At 33.2% G+C, this 22484-nt stretch overlaps 1 protein-coding gene across 4 annotated transcripts in view; it reads left to right on the forward strand.

Moving 5' to 3' along the window:
* The window catches only part of LOC115885775, a 135034-nt gene that overhangs the window by 32778 nt on the left and 79772 nt on the right, over positions 1–22484 (forward strand). For 2 of the 4 annotated variants that reach the window (XM_030904786.1, XM_030904789.1), the window contains exons 1-2: positions 8023–8245; positions 13030–13257. The exons of 1 other annotated variant lie outside the window; for it this stretch is intronic. In XM_030904786.1, the coding sequence (XP_030760646.1) occupies positions 13212–13257 (46 nt within the window). In that variant the 5' untranslated portion in view covers positions 8023–8245; positions 13030–13211. Of the gene's footprint in view, positions 1–8022; positions 8246–13029; positions 13258–22484 lie in introns of those variants that run through there. One more of the 4 variants, XM_030904787.1, reaches the window with a different exon arrangement.

The raw sequence follows: 22484 nt of genomic DNA on the forward strand, positions 1-22484 counted from the left end.
TCTGTGAATGGGTTACGGGTGCGACGTTCCGGGACTGGAATGACAGTCCCGGAATGGAACATGCCAAGAAGATCCTAGCAGGGCCATCCAAACATAGAACAGGAGAACTCTTAAGGCCGGTAGGAATGGAACGCGTGTGCTCACTGCAGTGTACACGAGGCCACTGCCGGCTGAGATCTCACCTGCAGAGGACAGGACTGGTGGAAGACGCCGAATGCCGACTCTGTATGGAAGATGATGAAACAATGAAGCACGTTATGTGTACCTGCCCCGCTGGGAGCAGGACCAGGTTTGAGATGTTTGGCAAACCCATGCTAGACCTATCAGACCTAGGAGACATATCGCCCTCAGACATAACGGCCTATATTAAGAGGCTGGGTCTTGAGGATGAACTTTGACGCTCTTGTAAATTAGAGCTTGTAGAAACTGAGCCACAATAGGCCCTCGCGGCCTCAGTGGAGGGTCCCCCTTGGGACCCACTCTTAGTCAAATACAATACAATGGTCTGAGCTAGGGTTCGGTACCGCGCCTCTTAGGAACCGGGATTTCCCGATTTTTTCGGTATTTTCGATACTGACTAATTTTTGTTCAATGGTGGTACAATTCATCAATCAGAAAGCAAGGGATGGGTTTTTCAAAGTAAAATGGATAAAAAATTGAGATTTATAATGAAAATAATATCAAATTATTAAGTAATAAGTCATGAGAAAATTAACATGGACACTAACATGACCACAAGTAAAGAAAAAAGTATAGGTAACTTAAATTTCACATCAAACAGCATAAACCAACTTAACTGAACTTGAGACAAAAGCCCTAAAATATTGAACTAAAAATGCAAATATCTATTAAAATATAACATAATAAATATTATATATATATATATATAGGAACTATAATAACTAAGGAAGAGAAAAGAAGCAAAAACAATAAGAAATAGCATCATTACATATTTAGAAGAGTTTGATTTCGACCGCTAGAAAGTATCAAAGGGCTTTCTCACGTAACAAAAAAATATTTTTTTAATTATTGTTACCGAGACCCGGTTTTGTGATGGCCAAAAGGATCTGAACCCTAGTAATTGGTAGTATTAATTAGAGTTTCCGGAACCATACTAAAATATTTTCGTTCAATGATTGTGGAGTTCGTCAATTAGCAAGCAAGGGATGGTTCTCAAAAGTAAAACCGATAAAAAATTGAGTTTCAAATGAATAAATATCAAGTTGTTAAGTCATGCATGAGAAAGTAAACATGACCACAAATAATGAACACAGGCGAAAAAAAACGAAAACACATAGGTAGCTTAAAAATTACATCAAACATCAACCAACGTCGAAACCAACTTAACTAAATTTGAAAATGAAAACATTTTCAATTAAAGATGTAAATGCCTATAAAAACACAACACAAAAAAATATAACTAATACATTTAGGAATATTATACTAAGTAATAAAAAAATATATTTAAACGTCAATAATTGCTAATAAACATTATAGAAACTTCAAAATAACTTCAGAACTAAGAACAGTAAGAGATAGCATCACTACTTATCTAGAAGAGTTTGATTTCGACCGCTAGAAAGTATCAAAAGTCTTTCGCAGGCAATAAAAAATGTTTTTAATTATTATTACCGAGTCCGGAAAGTACCGAAAGAACCGGGAATAATTAATTTCGAGTCCCAGTTCTTTGACGTCTCAAAAGAACCGGGAATTCCCGGTATTTTCAGTACCGGGATTTCCCGGTTCTGAACCCTAGACTGAGCTAGAGTTTCTGGTTTCACGACCTTTTTTATTTCTCGTGGCACGAGAATTCCCGACCAGAATTTCAGATTTTCAGTTTGTCGTTTGCCGAGTATCTCGAGAAATTTTTAAATTTTTAATAAAACACCATAATATTTTTAAGGTTTTCCTTTATACAAATTAGACTGATAGATGAGATCAATTAATAGTTACTTAATTGCACTTATTAACTAACAAATCAACAATAAATTAAACAAACTATACCCGTCTGGTCGATACAGAAGGTAAAAATTGGGATAGTACTCAACTTCTTAATAATTATTGAGTCGCTAGTAATTTCCAGATGATATAATAACTACAGACTTTAATTAAACAAAAAATTTTTAGTAAAATTAAATCAGCAAAATTACTAGTAACATTATTATATATCGTCCTATTGCTGCCAAAAGTCACTAACTAACATTTTTCCGAACAACCAAATTCAATCACTAACTAGGTTTATGAAGCGGAGAATCGATTGCAAAAGTCATTAACTACGATTTCTGGCTATTTATGTTTCATTTTAATACCGAATAGTTACTAACTATAACATCTTTATGCAATGCAATTCATCTTTAGACGCATTTTTCTCGGAAGTAATAAAAAGTAAGTTAGTGACTTTTGGCAGCAATGGGACGAAATAGATAATTATAGAAGAAAAATGTTGTTGCCAACTTAAATGAAAAATTCTCTGTGTGTTTATAAATTATTAAATTAATAACATTACAGTCTTTCGAACAAATCATAACTAACTTTCAATACAATTTTTTTCTGTATATGTAGGGTATACTTGATCATAGTATGTCAATTAAAATTAAACCAGTGATTTTGTTGATTAATCATTAACCAAGAAATCAAATTTTAATTCAAATCTTTTTCCTTGCAAAATAAGCTTTCACAAACACAAAAGATAATTATTTATGCTTATTTTGAGGTCCTCTTCATTCTCGTGGTATGCCTTATCAGAAACTCTGGTTTAACTGAAATTTCTCAGTTTGGATAAAATCGATTATCCACACGGAATTGATATCTCGAGTTCTCGATGTTTTTTCCCGTCGCGACTAAAGAGCAGAGACCTTAGTCTGAACTGATTACAAAAAATAAATATTTTTTCACATATTTTTTTTTCATTTGAGGATCCTTGAACCAATATTTTTTGAGAAAATTGGAAGCAAAAGGATTTGCCGAATCCATATTTTAAAACCCCAAAGTATTTTTTTATCCGTTTCTTCCCCTGAGTTGCTCGCAGGAAATTTTTTTGACGAATGTGTTTAATCAAAGAACAATGAAATAAACATTCATTGATTGAAGATGAGTGAATGTGACTTAAGGAGACTGCATCTCATTAATTTATGTTACCATTTACCAAGAAGTAAGATTTTTAAGATATAGGTACATATTAGATATATAACTCGATATATATTAAGTTCTTTACTAGACTCCACTAGTTCCTAGACTTTCTTAAGTTCTTTATGTACACCAAGTTTGTGAAGCTTTGAATAGGAAGTCAATTCAAACAAATTTGACCAGCATGATTACCAGATCTTAATACACTAAATTTATATTTATAGGGCTACTTAATAAATTTAGTTTTCTCAGTGTAGATTCACACTGAAGGGCAAATAAAACAAAGTACTACTTATTATTAAATGATTCAATAAAATGCCTGCCTTAATACCAGAAGTATCATATATGCAATACTTTTGAAAGTTGTAATAGTAAGTTTTAAAAGTTGTAATAGTACAGAAGAAAATTCTTTTTTTATGTTGTACCTGTACTTACTTAAGGTTATAACTCATCATACAGTCTCAGGGCTTTGACAAAAGCCAGTATCTGAGACGGCTCCACAGAGGCCAACTCTCCATCTTCGACACCAGCCGTACCAAAGTTTATGGCACAAACGGCTGTCGTCTCGGCGCACTCAGTGATGAGGTGTTTTGGTGTTTCCCCATTTTCCCCACAGAATCTGCATTCACAGTTATTGTTCAGCTTCAATCTACTGAGGTGTTCGTTGAGGAGACAGTGTCCTGTTAGAAAGCCCGTGACAATCCGAAGACTGTTCTTACTTAAATCAAGGAAAATCTTAGATCTTTCTCGGTCGTAAGTTCTGAGAAACTTTTTCGAGTGATCGTTGGAGAATTCCCATTCCAGGTTACGGATGGAGTCCTCCAGGTTCTTCAGTGCCACTTTAAGCTGGTTTCCGCTTGAAAAGCAAAACGGTTCTGGTCCAGTTAGTGAAGTGTTCGCTCCTTTTCATGCTAGATCATTTACTTTTTCATTAAATACAAAAGAAAAAGCAAAAAGCCTCAAAGTCTCGGTTTCCTTTGTCTTTTATATTTATAAACCAGGTCTCTTTGGGATTAATGGACGCCTTTTTAAATATACTTTTTCATTGCCTACTAACCCTTTGGGAGCGGGCACCCAGAGTAGGGGGACTTTATTTTCTTTGCCTAATTTGTTAAGTTTCTCTAGGCATTCTTTGACCAACTTCGAATTGATCGGCACTTAGTTGATCGCTTTTAATGCTGCTTGACTATCGGATAAAATGGCTATTTCTTTTTTCCGATGGTTCCTATCTAAGATAAATTGTACGCATCTTTCGATAGCGTAGATTTCTGCTTTCAGCCTAAAGAATGCTGGGGTAGGTGCCCGTTGGATCGGAATATTTAGTTTTCAGTCCATATTAAAAGTTACACTGTATAGTGTATACTTACTTACTTACTGCCATTACTAGCTGACGAGTATTTGACACGCATCAGAAGATGGTTACGCAAGGCGTTTTCTTTCATGAGCTTTTCTGTGACTGAAAAGCCCGATACGTAATGTTATCTCTCTTCCGCACTCCGGACATTCAAAAATCTCATTACTTTGTTGCCTCTTTGCTTTTTGGTTGTCGTTGTTAACCAGGGCCGGCGGAAGGAAAATATTGAGCCCGGGCTTGTACCATATCCGGCGCCCCTCCCCCCTATTAGTTATCCCTTTTTCCTTCAATACTATACTTTAACTACAACTAAGCATATTTATGCTACTTTAACAATAAATTTTTACTTAAAGATACTTCAAAATTATTCTTCTCTTGGTTCAATCTTAGTCTACGGTTGTTGTTTTTTCTACACCGGGTGCGTCTCAAAAATGACTCATCCCTATAACTTTTTTATTTTTTTAGATAAAAAATCGAGATTTGGTATGTTTTTCGTGTCATGTCCAGGCCGGTTAAAACATGCCCAAATCGTATTTTTAATCATATCTTAATTTTTTCAAATGGAACAAGGGTGGCTCATTTGTAAATTTGGAAAAAGCATTTTTTACGAATAATTTGAAACCACACACATGGTATTTCGAGTCAAATTGTTACACATTGTTATCCGTTATGAACCGCATGTTAAAATTTCAAATTAATCATATGCGAAAGTGTCAAAAGTTGACATATGATTTGTTATTCTATTCAAAGTGTCATTTTCTATCGCATAAAGTAGAAATATACCAAGGGTGCTATTTAAAAATAAAAAGTTGTAGTAATTTCCGGTGAAACAGGAAGTAACCAAAAACAATTGAATACGTCAATTAATCCTAATTTATGTCGTATACTAACATACCAAATCTCGTTTTTTCATCTGAAAAAAGTTATAGGGTGAGCCACTTTTGAGAGGCACCCGGTATATAGAGCTATAAGAAATAGAATTCCAACTTCGGCAGTCTCGTTCTGGTATAAGTGATCTTTGAAAACATTAGTATTTAGTTACAAGCAGTTGCATTATTTTTCTATATGAATTTAAGAAAATGTTCGTTTCTTTTTCACAATCAATTATTTCGTGCAGAAATACACAATTATTTCGTGCATCAGTATATGATTAGACAGTTTTGTCGGCTGAGGAAAATGAGGATCAGCCAGTGTTTAAGACGCATTTCTTTGTGAGAAATTTTTCTTTCTGTAATTTCTCTAATGAGAAAATTCTACGATCCTGGTACCATTTTCCGTGTATTACTACATATTCAATCCAGAACAATCAAAACCACCAAAAAATTGATATCTTTTCCCACTACTGTTAATAAATATATTTAATTAATGAGGCAAACTTATAAGCTTTTTTGATAATAAGGATATCGGGATAATCTTCAGCTTCTTGCGAATGAATATCATTCATATAATTTTAGGGCATCAGCCATTAATAACAAATAAAGGTTGTGTGTAGTAGAAAAGTGATTATGCGACTTTGAGCGGTCAGTCTAAAACTGTCAATTTTGCTGTCCCTTGACCCAAAAACAGTTAGAAATTTATAAAAACGAGAATTATAGGTAGAAAGAAGGGTTATTTACAAAAAGTTGTTAGTTTTTGAGTTATAAGTAAAATACCACGAACAAATCAAATTTATATTTTTTATATTATTTTGTTTAAGATTCTTCCACAAATATGAATTCGCAAATCCCAGTTTCGAATAGAGCATCCAAAAAACATATAGAAAAGAAGAAATCAAAACTATCCCAAAGCTTTCGTGCTAAGGATTTTTTTGAGCATAATTTCAGTAAACTATAATAGGATACGTCTAGGATATAATAGTGTTTATAATGTTTAGTCAGATATTTCTTCCCTATGTGGGTATGGTAATTGCTAATATTTTAATGTGGAAATTGATAGTATCGATTAATTATTGATCTGGTTTTTCATTACTATTTGTTTATATTACTGTTTTTAAATATTTTAATTGCCGTCGTGGCGCCCCTCGCAAGCGGAGCCCCGGGCGGCCGCCCGGTTCGCCCTTAACAACAGGCCCCCTGTTAACAACAGGGCCCTTCCGCCGGCCCTGTTGTTAACTGAGTTTACAATTCTTCTCCATTGCGTTCTATTGTGCGCTGCTTCCTCCCACTGATTCTGCATGCTTACCCTTTAAGTTTTCATGGAAAATATCCTAGTATGTTTTGAGTTGTCCACCCGGTCTCCTCTTACCCTCTACAAGCTCACCGTAAAGAAGAGAAATCTCTTCCGAAATAGTAGGCGCCTACCGAAATGGTAGGCGCTTTTCTTTTCTTTTTCTTAGGCGCTTGTCTTGCATCCTGCATACGTGGCCAGCCCATCTTAAGCAGGATTTGGTAATCATGACTTCAACGCTCTCGCAAGCTGGTATTTTCAAGGACTGATACGTTTGAGACATGGTGGTACCATTTGATTCTTAACAGTTGTCTAAGGTGTCTGTGTTGCAACTTGTTTAATGCGTTCGTGTACCGGCGGTACTGCACCCCGAAACCTGGGTTCACTTCCATATAACATGGTGGGAATTATTATTCCTATGGGTACACGGGAGTGGGGGCGGGGGGGTGTGCTCAAATCATGATTGTAGAAAACCCTGTTTTTTAAGTTCCAGTATGCTCTTGAGGCGCTGCTAATTCTGTGCTGAATTTCAGTGTCGATATTGGCCTTTTCCGAAATCAAGCTGCCGAGGTAATTGAATTCCGCTACATATTCCAGTAGTTCTCCGATTTTTATAGCAATGTTATGATTTTCCCGGGGAGTGCACATGATTTTAGTTTTATCGATATCCAGCTTAAGGACCAAAGCCTCGTATGCCCAGGTATATCTGTTCAGCAGCATTTCTTGTAATTGCTGTAACGTTTTTGCAACTAGAGCGCAGTCATCAGCGTATTGAAGTTCTGTGATGAATTTTATACGTATTTTTGCCCTAAGTCTTTTTATGTTGAATCTGTACCTTGTTGTTTTATGTACCCTGTATAAACTCTTAAATAGAGATGAATTTGGCCAATTCATACATAGAATAGCAAAAAATATACGACCTTTACATAAAGGTCGTTTAATTTGCTACCGGCTAGAAGTCCGAATCATAATTGGTATATCTAGGTCAGAGCAGATCAAGATTTTACTTTGTTTTTAGTAGATTAAAACACCATAATGAGTGGGAGCTGCGAACGACGAATGATTTCTTTTCTTCTACCGTATGTACACACTATACACGATATGTAAATGATTAATTAGAGATGCGCAACCTGCGCAAATATTTTCAACAGGCCTACCTACTAAATTGGTCGATATTAAAATATTCTCTTAACTTAGGAATCTTACATTTCAACAATGAACTGTAGGTATCTCTCGCCTCGACTCACCCATGGAATGGTACCGCGCCTCCCCACCACTAAAATCAGAGCACTCTGCGACCCGAAAGACCTTGGTCGGCACCTATCGCACCTCGTGCACCTGCCACCTTTGATAAGTCGCTCAGTGCGATCGCGGTAGGCCGGGGCAGAGTAGTCAGCGATCGGTTCAAATTGGCGAAAAGAAACGGGTGCGCGCTACCGAGTGGTTCTTGTTTGTTTTGATCTTAAGGGTGGCGCCAGTTGCCATTAGGAACCCTTATCTTATTTTTATTAAAGCATAATATACTGTCATTTAATAGATGTCACCTGATGATTTAATAGGTATATTATGAAGACAATTCAGTGAAAGTCATACTTTTAGGTAATGCATATAACATCAAGATTTTTTTGATATCGATAAATGTAATTAAGGGTCTTTTAGGCTCAAGTTTCGTTTCAGCTATGTAAGAAATATTTGTTTATTTTGGAAGCTTTTTTGAATAGTATGTGACAATTTTTTTTCTGCGGAAATGCATCATTTTTTCTCAACTTTAAAATTGCTGAAATCAGGGCTGAAATCAAGTTTATCTTAAATCAGTTATATAAGAAATATTTGTTTATTTAGTACTTGGACGCCTTTCCATATAGCCACGAATTTTTTTTGCGAAAATGCATCATTTTCAGTTTTTCATCTTTAGAATAGCTAAAACCAGTTACATGAAAACACGTTTCTGTTTTTCATTCTAAAAATTTTTCTAAACATAGACACGCAAAAGAACTTCTTGCGGAAGTAGTACCATTTTCATTTATTGATAAAATATTGTAAAATATAGCAAGATTTGAAAAGTACTCGGCAATTGGAATTCGTAAGCAGACGCGTTTTAGCTTACAGCGTGTTTTGATTGCTTTGGTTAGGTTTGTTTTTGTTTGGTATGGTTTGTTGGCTCATTTTTGTCAATTTTCATTTTTTCTTGGTACGTAATTGATGTCTAAATTACAGTATCTACTAGGTTAAGCTCATAACTACACAAGCAAAGTGTTTAAAATGTAAAGGGAACACGTTTTCATGTAACTAATTTCAGTTATTCTAAAGTTGGAAAAAAGAGAATGAAGCATTTCCGTAGAGAAATTTTTATGATTTTGTGTTTCTTTTGGGGAGGCTTCTATATACTGGATGTTTTGTTGTTTCTTTTATAAGTGATTTCAAGTAAAAAAAAACTTCACCCGTCTTTTATTTTTCATTCTGTATTTTTTAATATTCATCTACAAAAACCTTCTATTTACAATGAATGTTTTCATATATTGTTAAATAGCTTAAAGTGTCAAATACTGTATCAAAGTTTACAGTATTATTCTGTAATCTTTGACTGTATTAATTAATTCATAAATTAAGATTTTTTTACAATAACAATAAATTAACTGATCTGTAAATATTCAGTATCGATGTACTTGGGTGTTAATCTATTACTTTTTGCTCAACACTAACCATCAGTCATTAATGTTTCATAATGGAATGTATTTTGGAAAAAGTACTAAAATTTCTGTTAATATTTTTGTAGTTGTGTAGTTCTAATTTCTGGTCTATCGAGATTCCTAGAGCAGCTAAAATGGTCTGTTCTAAAGCTTATTTGACACTGGAAAAAGTATTAGTTATAAAGTCACCACCTAGCAAAGAACTTGACTATATTATAATTTGATACAGTAATAAAAATAATAGACTTAGAAAATTTCTTATTTAGAGGCTTTAAAATCGTCAAAAAATTTGATATATCAATAAATTAATATTAAGAAATTAAGTGCACTAATAATAATTAGTATACTTAAATTATAGTTGGGGGTTGGAACATTTCGGGTTACTTTTTAACAGCAAATCTTTTTTTTAATTTACTTTTAACAGCAAAATAAAACACTAATTCACCACAATACACCAAAACACTTTAATTTTAAATACTGAACGCGCGTTTTGCTGACGTTAGCTTCATCAGCAGATGATTAAAACTAAAACAGTCTTAATCGTCTGCTGATGATACTGACATAGTTAGCGAAACGCGCGTCCCGTGTTTAAAACTAAAGTGTTTTATGGTGAATTAGTGTTTTATTTTCCAGTGTACTGAAGTGCCAGATTCGATATTATTAGTCTCTAAATTTTCATAAATAGGGAATTAAAGGATTTAAATGTTTGATCCTTATCAACTGGTGACGTCTTAACGTTTTCTTATGATCATTATATTAAAGAAACTCTCATTTTTCATTTACAACATATCAGATTGAAACTCTTATTAATTAAAGATATAATTGGTGTTTATAATGCATGTACAGTGTTTTCAGAGATATTTAGTGAGATACTTGCAGGTTAAGCTATTGGAGGTAGTAAAAAAAAATTTAGTGTAGGGAGTTATATGGTTTTACGTGAACCACCAGAAAGTGAAATGAAAATAATCAAAATATGGTTTAAGTTTTTTGAAAGATCTTTTTCTTCTAGTTTCAAATATACAGCGTTTGTCTATATTTGCGTGAACAGTTTTTGCATTATATTGGTTTAATCAATGCAATCGCTACTACATAAGAGATTCATAAAGGGCATTATTTATAATTATCGTCTCTATAATAGAGTTCAGAACCGGGAAGTCCCAGACTCGAAAGTACCGGGAATTCCCGGTTCTTTTTTATCCCATAGAACCGGGACTCGAAATTAATTCCCGGTTCTTTCGGAACTCGGTAACAATAATTATAAAATCATTTTTTATTACGTGTAAAAATCCTCTTAGGCTTTCTAGCGGACGAAATCAAACTTTTCTAAATAAGTAGTGAGGGTATTTCTTATTGTTCTTACTTTTTTTCTCTTTTGAAGTTCCTATAATTTGTTTTGGTGTATTAGTTATATTTTATTTTAGTGATGTTTCAAATTTACGTTAGTTGGTTTGTGTCGTTTGGTGTGAATTTTAAATTACCTATGTTTTTTTCTTCGCTTGTGTTCATTTCTGTTCATATTAATTTTCTCATAAATGGTTACTTAATAATTTGATATAATTTTTATTAAAAACTCAATTTTTTATCAATTTTACTTTAAAAAACATCCCTTGCATTTTTTATCGAGTTTGCTTTGGGAAGCCATCGCTTGCTTTCTGATTGACGAACTGCACCATCATTGAACAAAAATCAACTGTACCGAAAGTAGGTACGTAAAGAACGAAACCGAAATTCCTGGTTCCGAAACAACACTGGTTCCGGAAACTCTGTTCTATATCTTTCCTATGCATTTTATGTAATAACGGTTCCATGTAGGGTTCAGAATCCCGGTACCGAAAGTACCAGGGACTCCCGGTTCTTTTGAGACATCAAAGAACCGGGACTCGAAATTATTAATTCCCGGTTCTTCCGGTACTTTCGGGACTCGGTAATAATAATTAAAAACATATTTTTTGTTACGTGCGAAAAACTTTTGATACTCTCTAGCGGTCGAAATCAAACTCTTCTAAATAAGTAGTGATTGGTTAGTTATCTCTTACTGTTCTTATTTGAAGTTATTTTGAAGTTTCTATAATGTTTATTAGCAATTATTGAAGTTTAACTATATTATTTTATTATTTACTATAATATTGCTGAATGTATTGTTATGTTTTTTTGTGTTATGTTTTTATAGACATTTGCATATTTAATTGAAAATGTTAAGTTTTTTCCAAATTTAGTTAAATTGGTTTCGAGGTTGGTTGATGTTTGATGTAATTTTTAAGCTATCTATGTCTTTTTTTTTTCGCTTGTGTTCAATATTTGTGTTCATATTTACTCATGGCTTAAGCTTGTGTTCATATTTACTTTCTCATGACTTAATAATTTGATATTATTTTCATTTGAAACTCATTTTTTTATCGTTTTTACTTTTGAGAACCTTCTAGCGGTCGAAATCAAATACTTCCAAATAAGTAATGATACTATTTCTTATTGTTCTTGCTTCTTTTTTCTTTTGAAGTTCCTATAATATTTATTATGTTATGTTTTAATACATACTATTTGCATTTTTAATTTAATATTTTAGGACTTTGGTCTCAAATTCAGGTTGTAAGGTAATTCAGGTTGGTTTATGTTGTTTGATGTGAAATTCAAGTTACCTATATACTTTTTTGTTTACTTGTGTTCATGTTTGTGTTCATGTTAATTTTTTCATCACTGATTACTTAATAATTTGATATTATTTTCATTAAAAATCTCAATTTTTTATCAATTTTACTTTAAAAAACATCCCTTGCTTTCTGATTGATGAACTGCACCACCATTGAATAAAAATCAGTCAGTACCGAAAGTACCGAAAAAAAAACGGGAAATCGCGGTTCCTAAGAGGCGCGGTACCGAATTTCCAGGTTCCGAAAAACAGCTCCGGTTTCAGAAACCCTACTTCTATGGATTTAAACCAAAATAATTCAAATACAGTTCAAGCAAATAATATGTTTGAAATTCGAAAAAATAATCTTAAAAAAAAACTTTAATTATACAGCGGGTTCCATTAAAAATGTAACGTTGTGAATTTTTCTAAAACTATTTTTTGTTCATTTATATTTCATTTTCTGGCGGTTCAGGTAAAACCATACAACTCCTACATTGAAAGCGTTTCACTACCTTCAATAGGTAAGCTGCAGGTATCGTACGAAATATCTCTAAAAACCATGTACAGGGTGACAATATGAAAAGTAGCGATCGGAAATATATCTTAGATAAAAAAATAATACCAGGATAGAGAAGATCTCAAATACATAGCGAAAGATTGAAGAGGTATACATTGATTTCTGCGATATGTATTTGAAACCTTTATAAAACAGTTTTCATAGATGTCTTTTAAACACAAATATTTCTTAAACTAATATTAAACTGATGTTCAATTTAAAATTTTGCTATAAGATGATGTCGTGTCCACATCTACTTTATAATTGTTTTTTGTCTAAGATATATTCCCTATTGTAGGTATATTTTTTTAAATAAAAAAAATACTGTTAAATAGACATAATAATAATCTTTAAACTTTTTTTGTACTATAAACCATAGAAAGAAATCCAGTAGAAAATATTAAAGCATCAAACTAATAATTTGTAAGTAATATATTAATGCCTGGATATTATTTTTAATGTTTGAACATTAATAAATACATTTAAGTAATGACATTATTCTATTCAGGTATTTTCATCTAAACTCTAGTGGTTCCTCATAAACTCATAATACTTAAATACTGACAGTGTTTTTATTTGACGTTAATGTGTTAAAGTGTACGAGGATTTTGACATTAAGTTAACTTACATGTTGATATAGTGCAAAAATAATATTTTTATGAGTGATGTTTTTGACTCTTGTTTAAAGTTATGGATACCGAAAGTCCCGTCGTTTGGCCAGCGTGGTGTTATACAGGTGAGAATATAAAATAATGTTAATGTAGTTAGTTAAAATAATACAGGGTCTTTCAAAAAACATGTGCCATCTCTCGTGGGGAGATTCTGCTTTGTTTCGTAGCTACAGGCTGTCAAAGTCGTAAGAATCTCTCGATTTATTATAATTTTCTTCCAATAACTTTCAGTGATTCGAATGAAATTTTGAGTGTAAAAGTTACCATACGTACTACCTACATATTTTAATGCTAAAAAAGTATCGATAAATTATATAATAAAAGCAGGGACGTGCATTTGGGTTATCACTGGAATATTTTTCAAAAAAAGTAAACATGTGCGCCACTGAGTTTTTTCTTTTCATATTAAAATTGTATAGGCCGTTTAATGCCAATTAAAAGTTATCTCTTGGTATTTTGTCGAATTCGGCCTCCTTGATGAGATAAACGCAATTTTTCACTATCACACACGTTTCACACACATCACAACTAATAAAATTAAAATAAAAATAAAATTAATAAATTATATATTTTTCCTAATTTATTATTAAATATTATTACTTTTAGTTATTATTACTATTAGTCCAACCTACAGCAATTTCAAATAAACAATAATGGTATTTAAGATAATAATTGCAAAAAAACTAATTTTAAAAAGATAAACATCCTGTAACTCTAAAACTATGCATTTTCATACCAATGTTTATAGGAACTTTTTTTCATATATTTTGATGAGGAATCAATGAGTACTTATTTAAAACTTTCGCAAGTTAATGATATTAAAATTTTTTAAAGGTTGCTATTAGACTTGGATCAAGGCAAATTAATAAAATTGCGTTTATCTCATCAAGAAGACCGAAATCGACAAAACATTGAATGACAACTTTTAATCGGCATTAAACTGCTTATACTATTTCGCTAATAAGAGAAAAAAAGTCAGTGGCGTACATGCTTTTTTTAGAAAAATATTCCAGTAATAGCCCATATGCACGTCCCTGGTGAATATGTCAACACTTTTTTAGCTTTAAAATATGTCGCATTGATAGTAACTTTTACACTCAAAATTTTATTCGAAACGCTAAAAGTAAGTACTTGGAAGAAAATTATAATATAAATCGAAAAAATATTAAGACTTTAACACCCTGTAGCTACGAAACAAAGCAGAACCGGACCTATGTTGATATATGAAAAATAAATTTTATTTTTACGTGAGGAATCTCCCCACGAGAGATGGCACATGTTTTTTTAAAACACCCTGTATACAGGTTGTCAAAAAATTGTGCGCCAAACTTCAGTTGTGTTCTACTATTAGTGATTCTACAGGTAAAAATAAAACACGAGGGGTAAACCGCTAGTGTATTTTGGTGTACAAGATGTTGGCATTATTTGGTATTAGTGGTAGGTATTAATCGTGGTATTAGTTGGCATTTTTGGCATTATTCGTGGTATTAGTGTACAGAAATTTGTCAGCGGTTTACCCCTCGATAAAATATAAAGTTCCTATGAATGAACCTAATATGCCCTAAAATGCTTCTTGAGGAAGTTACAGCCATTGATAGTATTTACAGCCATTACAGCCCTCAATTGAAACATCTTGTAATCTTTTAGATCATATCTGGTATTGAACTATATTCTACAATCTACACTGCATTCAAATTCCTATACTAATTACCTTACATCTCACGATTTCGCTAATATTGAAATCGACGCATCGTAAATTTTACGTAATAATAAATATCTTGAAAACGGTCACCGTCAAACTAAATGAAGAGCACCTTTCTTCCTTAAAAAGTTCTAGATTTTTATTTCCTTTTTTGAAAAAAAAAGTACTACCCTCTTTACCCTATCGTCATTTGATTTGCCAATAAAATGTGTGTAAGAATACAAAATTTCAAGAAAGTGTTCACCAATGTTCTTAAAAATAAACAAAATATATTATTTTTATTTACTCTTTTAAAGGTTGTAACTTCGTCGGAAAGCGTCTTGGGCATATAAAATGTTCATAGGAACTTTGTGTTTTTGACGTTCTGTATATTTAAAAAATCTGGTTACAGCCAATGTTAATGTTAAAATACAATTTGAAAGTCCTCAAATTCACAGACTTCCTTAATGTAGAAATTTATTTGAACAAAGCAACCAGTTTCTTATAATTTGATTAAAGGTTGAAAATCAATCCAAGGGGGAATACTACATTCACAGGATTAGCTACAGTGGGCCAATGTGGGGCAGTTGCCCTATTCTAGCAGCCTGGCTCATGCATAATTTCTGTAGTTTAAATTAATATTCAATTGAACCGAAATATTAATACTAAAACTAACATAATTTTTATGTCTATCAATATCCATGCGATAATATTAAATGGAATTGAGCACATTATTATTGACTTTAAAAAGAATAATAGACATATTTAAGATACCGTGAAAAAGTTGACATTGAAAGTTGAAAGAGTAAGGCTATACTATACAGGGTGAGTCTTAAATAAGTGCAAATAATTTCAGGGCTGGTAGATCTCGATTAAAGAAACATATGTTCTCTTAACCATTTTTCAAAGAAATCCAAAATAACCGAGTTATTTTACTTATATAAATATTTTTTGCTAAAATTTTGAGAACCACGGGATCTTTTCTGGATTTTCTTTCTTGTAAATTTACTCTACTACCTATGTTGCCCTATTATCAACAAATTATGTTTTTTAACTAAAAACTAAAAAAATTCCAAAATTTTCTTCAAAAAATTCCAAATTTCCAAAAATATCTCGCAAAAAACTCATAATCGTGTTTCTGGGGTCGAAATATACTACCCTTAAGAATATTTACGCTTATTTAAGACTCATCCTGTATAGTAAGGCAGTTAATAGGGGAGCTGTAATATAAAAGGAAACATACATACCTACTAGAGAAGCAACGAAGTAAAATGCAAGTGTTACGTTAAGTACATCGGCTGTACATTTCGAAAATTAAATATACTCCGAACAAATGGGAACCAGAAATCTACGCTATCGCAAAATGCTTACAATTTATATCAGATAGGAACTATCGGAAACAGGAAATAGCCATCTTATCCGATAGTCAAGCAGCATTAAAAGCGATCAACTCAGTAACTATCAATTCGAAGTTGTCGAAGAAAATAAAGTCTTCCTACACTGGGTGCCAGCTAACAAAAAGATAGAATGCAATAAGAACGCAAACGATCTAGCTAGAAAAGGAGCGAACATTTCACTAACTGGACCAGAGCCGTTCTGCTTTCCCAGTGGAAACCAACTTAAAAAAGAACTCAAGAACATGGAAGACTCCATTAACCTGGAATCGGAATTACGTAAGAAAAATATTCGGGTTGTCACTGGGTTTTTAACAGGACACTCTGTCCTCAACGAAAACCTCAGTAGCTTGAAGCTAAGAAACAACAGCGAATGTAGATTCTGTGGGGAAAATGGAGAAACACCAGAACACCTCATCACTGAGTGCGCCGAGACGACAACCATTCGTGCCATAAACTTTGGCGCGGCTGATCAAAAGATGAAGAGCTGGCCTCTGTGAAGCCGTCTCAGATACTGGCTTTTGTCAAAGCCCCGTGACTGCATGATGAGTTATAACGAGTTATAACTCATCAAGAAAGGGGAACACACAATATACGTGATTCTGGAGAAGAATTTTTAAAACTCATCTTCAAATTCTGCAGTATGGTATTTTAAAACGACAGCCAACAACGATAAAATCGATAATCAACATTTAAGTAATTTAGGAGTCCAACAGGCACATAAAACCGGCAACTATTCATTACTCAGGGCCGTACCGAAGGCTACTTTTTTTTGCGCGGGGGGGGGGGGGTAAAAAAAACAACTTTTTTTTTATAGAATAGATACCTATTTAGTATATTATATACAGGGTGACAATTTGAAAACGAACAGTATTTTATATTACCTCTACCGATAATAGTATGAAAATTTGACGATATACGTCAATTTACATATCAAGGGGGACAATTTTTGAGGCATTTGTTGTCGTGTTACTTTCAACCCTTTGACCCCCAGGGCACCTACCCCTAAAGTTTTAAATGGCAACCCCTATTTCTTTTATCATTTTTGTGTTCCTTATAAAATTCTCAAAAAAAATAATGCAGTTTATGTAGAATTCTATAAGAAACAGGTAAAAAAAAATGGTAAAAAAATAGGGGTTGCTATTTAAAATTTTAGGAGTAGGTGCCCTGGGGGTCAAGGGGTTGAAAGTAACACGACAACAAATGCCTCAAAAATTGTCCCCTTTGATATATAAATTGACGTTTCAAAATGTCACCGTTCGTTTTCAAATTGTCACCCTGTATAATATAAGTATGGCGAATATTTATTCCTATTATAAAAACAGGATTTAAAATTTTAAAAATGTAATCTACAAAATCTAAAAAATCAACCCTATGCAGTACTATGCACTCTCTCAAAAAATATAATAATTAAAAAATCATAATGAAATCCGAAATCATACTTAACCGAAAAATATAAACAATTAAACAGAAATAGGTATTTGTTCACATACTAACATTAGACAGACAGACAGATAACTGACATTAGACTAACATTAGACAAACAGACAATATCAAAATACCACTAGAACTAAAAAAGAAAATGATGTATTTGTACCTACACCGATCCCATAATAAAAAATAAAAATAGAATATAAGTCCTTACTCTTTGACAAGACTAGGTACTTTTTAGGTTTAGGTTCCAAGTAAGAATGATACTTGATTAAATTTACCTACTAATAATACTACTTAGTTTGAACCCCCAGTCTCCTATCTTTTAACTTAGTCCAAGACTCAATCACATCTGTCAATTCTATATTATCTGTCGCGCTCGCTTTTCAGGCATTAAGAAATTTAATCGATCATTAGCCATGGTGGTACGTAACATGTTTTTTACGAATTTTAATAATATTTTTTAAAGACGTTTGCACGTTTGCATGATAAGACCAATGTCAAATCAAACTTTTTTTTTAATGCAAACTAAATTAGGATTTTTGAATTGAAAGTTTTATTTTATTTTTTGATTTTTAGTAATTTTAGTTAGTTAATAATTATATTCTATTTTTTATTACGATTAGTAGCTTGGTAGGTAGATTTTGCCAACTGCATTTGGAACCAACTGGCTCGACTTTGGGAGGGGGGGTAGCCCCCCCCCCCTTGGGCCCGGCCCTGTCATTACTTGTTATACAAGATATCCGGAGCAAATGAAAGAGCCTTGTGCTTATTAAAAATTTAGACGATAAAAACATAGAAGTATAAATATTTGGTCCTAGCTGCTTTTATTACTGGTCTACAAAAAGGAGTTCTAGAATCTAATCATCACTTCAAACACTTTCATGGAAACACATTATTTAGTTTCTTCATACCCTTGCTTTTATCATTTATCACAACTCCAAAAAAGCAGATTGGTTCAAAAAGCAAATAATGAATTTGAAATCGAAATTTTCGCAGATTTTTTTAAAATGAAGTTACTGTTTTTTGGGTAATGTTCAGTTGACTAGGTTAAGCAGTAAGCAGATCTTGGTACTGACTTTTACATTCTTTGGCTTTGCCCTATGTAAAAACCTAGCCCATGACTACATTTAACTGTATTTGTGATCAATTATTTATCCGTTCTAGAATTATTTAAAAATACAATTTAAATCTTGATACCGTTCTATCGTTTAGTTTGTATAAAACTTTTTATATATAAAAAACTTGATCATGGTACAATTAGATCTCTGCATTACAGGTTGTGAAATGAAGATTTTTTTCTAGAACTATTTTATTCAATATGTCTGTACCAACTGTGCATTTACATACGTATTTCAAAATATTTTCTCTCTTTAGAGTCTCCAAATATCCATAGTTTTCTGTAGTCTCTCTCTCTGCCCTCCATCTAGGTCGTAAAGTACCCTTCAACTTCAGGTAGGTGGTTGAATTATGTGACTTTAGTTGGGAATACCTAAACAGGTACAAATATATTTTAAAAAGGCTATTTAGGTTGTGACAAAGCTTTTAATGAGGTGAAATAGTAATCAATGAAGTGAAATAATCTAATATGCGGTTTGTTAGAAAAAACTACTTCATCTTATCGGTTTTTTGGTATGTAGTTATATTTTGTATATATTCAAATTCATGATTTGTTACAGTTAATGGATTGAGAATGATCTATAAAATGAAATCGTGTCCCTAAGTCTTGTTACGCTCTCTCTCTAAATGTTACTTATTTTTTTTCTGCAGAATATGCTGCCGAAGTTCCACGAACACAATTCGGACCACTCTGTTTAAAGTGCCATTTAAAATTGTTTACTTCGACTATACCTACATCACATAGATATCTATTTTTTTTATTTTAAAATAGCTTTTAGCTCTTAACTGTATTTTGGAACCAAATTTTAAATATATCACGTTAAAGCCATATGAAACAGAGTTGTGAACAACGATTTCTTTATCACCCGGTATATTCCATGTCTATTTTAAATAAATAAACAAAAAACGAAATGACACACCAGAACCTCTGCTCACACATACTTTCCCGATTCAAAAACCTTTTGAGTTAAGTAATCATCCTCAAACAAGTCGCATTATTTAAGCAGCAGCGAAACTGTTGAGTTTTAAAGAATCAATAAAACCAGCGCTTTCCATCTGTCTAACATTTATTTTGTTTTAAAGTTGTAAGTTCGTAAAAAGCCATGTGGTTAACATGGTGGCCATTTTTAAATTGTAATTATGTAAAACTACCGAGAATATCTATTAGGTATTCGCAGGTAACTGTAAATAATGATATTAGATCACTGTACGGTAATAGTAATATTCTTACTTAAGAGCTTCTTTGATAATGTGTTGTTTTTTACTAAGAGATTATATTATAGCGATTGGGATTGGAAAATACATGTTGATTATGTTGCTACTAAAATTGCTCAATACTGCCATACTCTGAGGGTTATTTCTGAGAGAGTTAGTATTACATAATATAATGGATTTATTCACTCTAGAATTATGAGCGCTGCGGCCGTTTGATATTTTTCAAAGGATATTTTGGGGCGTTTTGGGGTAATTCAACGGATGTAAACACAATTTTTATTTTATAAAAAAGGTGTATACGATGCATATTTAAGATGGACAGGTATGGAATCATATACACGGAGTCCTAATATTCCGTGAACATGAATGTAGAATGTAGAATGTTTAGGAGGGGAGTTATAACGAGTTATAACTCATCATACCGTCCCAGGGCTTTAACAAAAGCCAGTATCTGAGACGGCTCCACAAAGGCCAGCTCTCCGTCCTCGACATCAACCGTACCAAAGTTCATCGCACGAATGGTCGTCGTCTCGGCGCACTCAGTGATAAGGTGTTCTGGTGTTTCCCCACTTTCCCCACAGAATCTGCATTCACCGTTGTTTCTCAGCCTCAGTCTACTGAAGTGTTCGTTGAGGAGAAAGTGTCGTGTTAGAAACCCCGTGACAATCCCAAGATTGTTTTTACTTAAATCAAGGAAAACCTTTGATTTTTCTCGGTTGTAAGTTCTGAGAAACTTTTTCGAGTGTCTTAGACCGTTGGAGGACACCCATTCGAGGTTACGGATGGAGTCTTCCAGATTCTTCAGTTCCGCTTTCAGTTGGTTTCCACTTGGAAAACAGAACGGTTCTTGTCCAGTTAGTGGTGTTCGCTCCTTTTCTAGCTAGATCATTTGCTTTTTCATTGCCTTCTATCTCTTGGTGAGCGGGTACCTAGAGTAGGAGGACTTTATTTTCTTTCCCTAACTTGTTGAGCTTCTCTAGGCATTCTTTGACCAACTTCGAATTGATGGTTACTGAGTTGATCGCGTTTAGTGCTCCTTGACTATCGGATAGGATGACAATTCCTGTTTTCGATAGTTCCTATCTAAGATAAATTGTACGCATCTTTCGATAGCGTAAATTTCTGCCTGAAAAATGCTGGGGTATGTGCCCATTGGTTCGGAGTATTTAATTTTCGGCCTAAATACTCCTATCCCTGTCCTTGCTTTGGTTTTGGAAGCATCAGTATACCACGTTATGGTATGGTCTTTTACAGACTGAGCGAGCGTTTATTCCTTTCAATCCTTTTTATTACTCAGTACTGTAGTACTTGAGTAATAAAGGCGAGTGAGGTGTTTTTCAAAGTTGTAAATTCTTGGTATGTCATCCACTGGAGAAGTGAAATTTTCTTTTTGATGTGCGGTGTTCCAAGCCTCTGACCTGAAAATTCTCCCAGTACTGTTTCCGTCAATGATCATTCTAATCATTGTGGTATTGGTATAACTACCGACGACAATGTGCAGTGGTGTTAGGTCTAGAATGACCTCCATTACTGCTGTTGGATATGTTCTCATGTCACCTGTGATGCAGATACATGCCAGTCTCTGTACTTTGCACAGGTCCGAGGACATAAAACTACTACGTAGTTTTGGTATCAAAATAAGTTCATTGGACACAATTTACCTCTATACGATAGTACTTCGTTTGTCTGCTAGAGGGCATCAAACTTTAAAAAAATAAACACATTTGTCAGATATTTTAAGAACCGTTATTCCGATTTGAATAAGATTTTGGCTGTCTACGTATTGCTAAGTGCTTTAACATTTGGCTTTCACAAAAATCAAGAAAAAGTACTGGAAGGGTGAAAACTACCCCCACCCCTACATAAATTTAAGTATAAATATTTTCCTCTCCACAGACAACAGATTTTCTTTTCGTAAAATTGCCCCTTTAAATTTTTTTTTTAATTGTTTTTTCCAAAGTAGACCTACAAAATATACAGGGAGTTCCAATATTTCATGGGCATAGAACAACTACGTATTTTTTGGATCAGAATAAGTTAATTACACATAATTTACCTTTATACAAAAGTACTTCGTTTGTCCGTTAGATGGCATCAATCAAAGATAAACCCGAACGTTAATTAATTTAAAAATTATTATTTTTTTAAGCTTTTTATGAAGCTTATCGTCAAATATAATTTGTGATCAAAAAAGTCAGCTGAAAAATATTTTTTTCCCTCAAACAGTATGCACGATGGGTTATTGATGAGAGACAAAAAATGTAGTAAATACTAGGGAGACCATTTTACAAAAAGAAAATCGGCTGTCGGTGGAGTTGGAAAAGACTTATACTAAAGTTTATGTAGGGGTGGGGATAGTTTTCACCCTTCCCATACTTTTTCTTGAATTTTGTGAAAGTGACACCCACATTTTGAACATAGACACCCATCTCATTTAAATCGGAATGACAGT

Source organism: Sitophilus oryzae, unplaced genomic scaffold, assembly GCF_002938485.1.
Source record: "Sitophilus oryzae breed Bouriz unplaced genomic scaffold, Soryzae_2.0 scaffold_41_pilon_pilon, whole genome shotgun sequence".
NCBI classification, from domain to species: domain Eukaryota; kingdom Metazoa; phylum Arthropoda; class Insecta; order Coleoptera; family Curculionidae; genus Sitophilus; species Sitophilus oryzae.